This window comes from Salvia hispanica, chromosome 3, assembly GCF_023119035.1.
Source record: "Salvia hispanica cultivar TCC Black 2014 chromosome 3, UniMelb_Shisp_WGS_1.0, whole genome shotgun sequence".
In the NCBI taxonomy this organism is placed as follows: domain Eukaryota; kingdom Viridiplantae; phylum Streptophyta; class Magnoliopsida; order Lamiales; family Lamiaceae; genus Salvia; species Salvia hispanica.
In genome coordinates, this window is record NC_062967.1 from 40,520,394 (window position 1) to 40,523,984 (window position 3,591).

The 3,591-nt window shown below is 37.3% G+C and overlaps 1 protein-coding gene across 1 annotated transcript; it reads right to left on the minus strand.

Annotated features, from left to right (window-relative positions):
* Window positions 1-2,530, minus strand: LOC125210172 (30S ribosomal protein S10, chloroplastic-like). The gene is made up of 2 exons (XM_048109744.1): window positions 2,240-2,530; window positions 1-255 (listed from the first exon to the last, which is right to left on the minus strand). Exons 1-2 carry the CDS (start codon window positions 2,429-2,431, stop codon window positions 1-3), a joined length of 447 nt encoding a protein of 148 aa, XP_047965701.1. The 5' UTR covers window positions 2,432-2,530.
* Window positions 2,531-3,591: the final 1,061 nt, after the last annotated feature.

Below are 3,591 nucleotides of genomic sequence, written 5' to 3' on the forward strand. Positions count from 1 at the left end.
TCAATTGTTTCGCAGTTGGGTAAAGGATGTCAATGAGTCGCTGATGAGTTCTAATTTCAAAATGGAACCTCGCATCTTTGTGCACGTGAGGAATTTGAGAACACAGTACACCCTTCTCTTTGTTGGTAAAGGCACTGGACCCATAGTCTTTGCATTTGTTGTCCTTGCCGCTTCCATTATCTGCTTGCAAGAGTCTTCTATCAGGGGTACCCAGTATGATCTCAGTTTGATTCTAATCTTCTGCTTTGGTGCAACCTGAAACCAAAACACCCTTTCAGTAAGTACTCCATCACTTGAAGGCCACCAAAGCTTCACTTGAACATGTACCAGTTGAGCATATCCCGTGTGGGCCGTATTTTTATGGCTAGGATGTTATTAGTTAGGGTAAGAAATTGTCCTAAGATAAAATTTCTGGGCAGTTAGATTACATTAAATTTAGCATTGTGTTTCCCCAATTTCCTAGAATTAAAAGTTACTTTCATGCTTGCTGTTTCCTTCCTAAACAATCTTGGCTATTCTTGAGAAATCATAGTTATCCATCTAAAACTGGTTTCTGAAAAAAAAACAAGAACCTACTCAGTGCATTAATTCCAAGAATCTTCAGACAGAGTGAAGATCCCTAATGGGGAAAGGGATCATAAAAAATGAATATGAAGGAAGCATAGAATCCAGACTTTCATATGAGGTCAGATAGACTATATCGTACTTGCAAAAGCAGTGACCATTTTGCCTTACATCTCATATATCTCCTTTTTGGAGATATAATTTACATATAAAACTATAAACCTGTGTTTTATGCATGGACTGCAGAAGTTGATACACAGGGTACATCAATTTGATTCTAATAAGAAGGTCCTCAGTGAGTTAGGATTTAAAACATTTCTAATAAACTGAGGAACTCTATTAATACATTAGTTAAATTATATCGACTGATAACAGAGACAAGACCACTTTAAAGTTCAATTGTTCCAATACTTCTAGGTGTCGTTCGGTTTGTATGACTAATTATCATATGATTATCCATATAGGATTAAGTTGTGAGATTATTTTAGTTGGAGGATGGCTATGACTCATTATCATATGATTTTCCATCTAGAACTAAGTTTGAGATTCATGAACCAAACATAGTACATATTCAATCATGAGATAATCTTTCAAACCAAGCCCGGTGGAATATAGAAGTGCTTGTATTTAACTTGTTTTTATTTCTCAGAAGTGATTGATAGGACAAGGATAATCTTAGTATAAATTAATGTCTATATGTAACAAGATAGGAGAACATCAAATTCCTGCTAAAAGTTAAGAAATATATACCATATCTAAATCCAATGTGGTCTGATATATTCAAGATAAGTCACATAAAAGAGTGTTTGAACCCCAAGCTTGATTTTGATTTATAACCATAATTTCGTGAAGGAGGATAATTTATACGGAGTACTTAGTATTTTTAACCTGAATAATAGATGTGCCTAAAGATGGCTTAGTTTTTAAAATCAGCACAATGCAAACTGTTTATAATATTGTTCACCTTCAACAGAAATATATGTAAAAAATAGTACCATCCAGCTAAAAAGTATTCAAATGCATGTGTATGCATAAGGACATGATCTTAGTCAAATAACCACCCTTCTTCATTCCTCCAAACACTTACCATACAATACATGCTCTTGTTCGATTATACAACTAGGAGATCTAATACTCCGTACAACTCTTGAACTGTAGTCAGCTTCAAGTCTAATATACTGGACTTGCAGAGAAAGGAAAATGATACCAAGCTTAACTGTTTGAAATTTCCCGAATTTTCTAGCATGTAACTGAAGCCTCAATCCTAGAAAATCCTCGAAGAAAGATTCAATTGCTCAAAAACTCAAAATTACATCTGAAATACATAAACTAATTCACAGAAAGTATAGAACTCGTAAATCTTCAGTAACACTCCAGTACTGTAATAACCTTTCCTTCCACTATTCTTACAACTTCTCATGCCTCGGGGTTTATTTTTAAACTGGGTTAAAGACTTGAACCATGTGAAAAGACTTACTATCTGCCTTACCTATTCTTTTAGATGGCACAATTTTCATAACAGAACCAAAATTAGTGAAGTTACAAAGAGGACATGAAAATACTTTATCCACTCAATGCTGAAGCAGAAGGAGACTCATCCTAAAATCCACAAACAAAAACATATTCACGATAACGAAAACAAATTTGAGCTGATTAAACGGCAGTAGAAGAAAACCTCAGTAGCAGTAGAAGCGGCATTGGATTCCAACACTTGAGGAGCAGCCAGAATTCTGGAAGAAGTGATTCGAGAAGGCTTCATCGCCATAAAGTTTGAGGGGTACGAACAGTAGACCGAAACTTGCGGTCTTGAAGAAATAATCGACGAATTGCACACAGGAATAGCTAAATTCGAAGGAATTGAAGCCATTTTCGAATTGTAGAGAGCTTTATCCCTCAATATGTCGGTATGAAATTATGATACTATGGATACTGCTCTGCACAAATTTTCACACTTAAATCTACAGTAACATTTTAAGGGCTAATATATGGGAAATGGATCCATTCCAGTGGTGCACAGGGGCTGTGCCATTTTTTACCAACCAAATTAAATAAAAGAAAAGGAAAAAAATAGAATAGAGTGAACTATATAAAAAGTCCTAATATTTTCAAAAGTTACATTGCAGTCCTTAGGGAAAAAAATACCTCCGCATAACCCTACCCTTTTATATAATCACAAATCTTATTTTTTGGTCTATATTGCCCTTGAGCCCTAAAAGGGCATTCCATCATTTCAACCCATCGTCGACATTGCGGCCTGCATGCGCTGCGCCATCTACTTTCATGACGCGAGCGATTGGACGTTTTTGTGCAGCGGCGCCATTTCGTCTTCCGTTTTCTTCACTCCACATATAGACTTAAAATGAGAATTTGAATTCATTCTAAAATATTCACATTTTGCGGTCTCTACAATTTACAATCTTTTCCCTCCATACACTTCCCACCTACCAACTCAAACTCGATCGTGTAAACCCTCCCTTCGTCCTTGAAGTCTATCGCATGAATGGCCCCAAACGAAGCGAGGTGGGTCGCCCAGTCTTCCTCCTCGAGGAACCGGGGTCGGCGTGAAAACGTCCCGCACCTTCGCCATCGCAGCGCCATCGCCATCGCCAACGCCAACACCACCGACATCGGCCTCATCATCACGTCATCATCGCCTGCGCGCGCCAGTAGCATGGACCGGAGGTCATCGATGTGGATAAAGAGACTTGGGATGTCGTGAGATCCCGAACTGGATTTTTTCCATCCGAAGAAGAATACAAGAAGATTGAGTTCGAATTTTTCAAAATTTTTCAAAATCACAAAATTTCACCGATACATAGTCTCGTTGTGATTTAGGTTCAAATTTGTTGGTAATTAGTTAGGTTAGGTTATTTAATGTTGTCTAATTTTGTCACAAGTTTAAAGTTGTCCGATTTTTTCACAAGTGTAATGTTGTCGATTTTGCCACAAGTTTAATTTTGTCGATTTTGATTAACGGGGAGGCTCCGGAAAGTTTTCGTTGCTTTCCATCATGGTGGTTCGTTCGGG

Coding starts and splice junctions, on each gene's coding strand:
- LOC125210172 (XM_048109744.1), bottom strand. CDS start 2,431: ATGGCTTCAATTCCTTCGAATTTAGCTATTCCTGTGTGCAATTCGTCG. Junction 256..2,239: donor CCGCTTCTACTGCTACTGAG/GTTTTCTTCTAC, acceptor TTTTGGTTTCAG/GTTGCACCAAAGCAGAAGAT.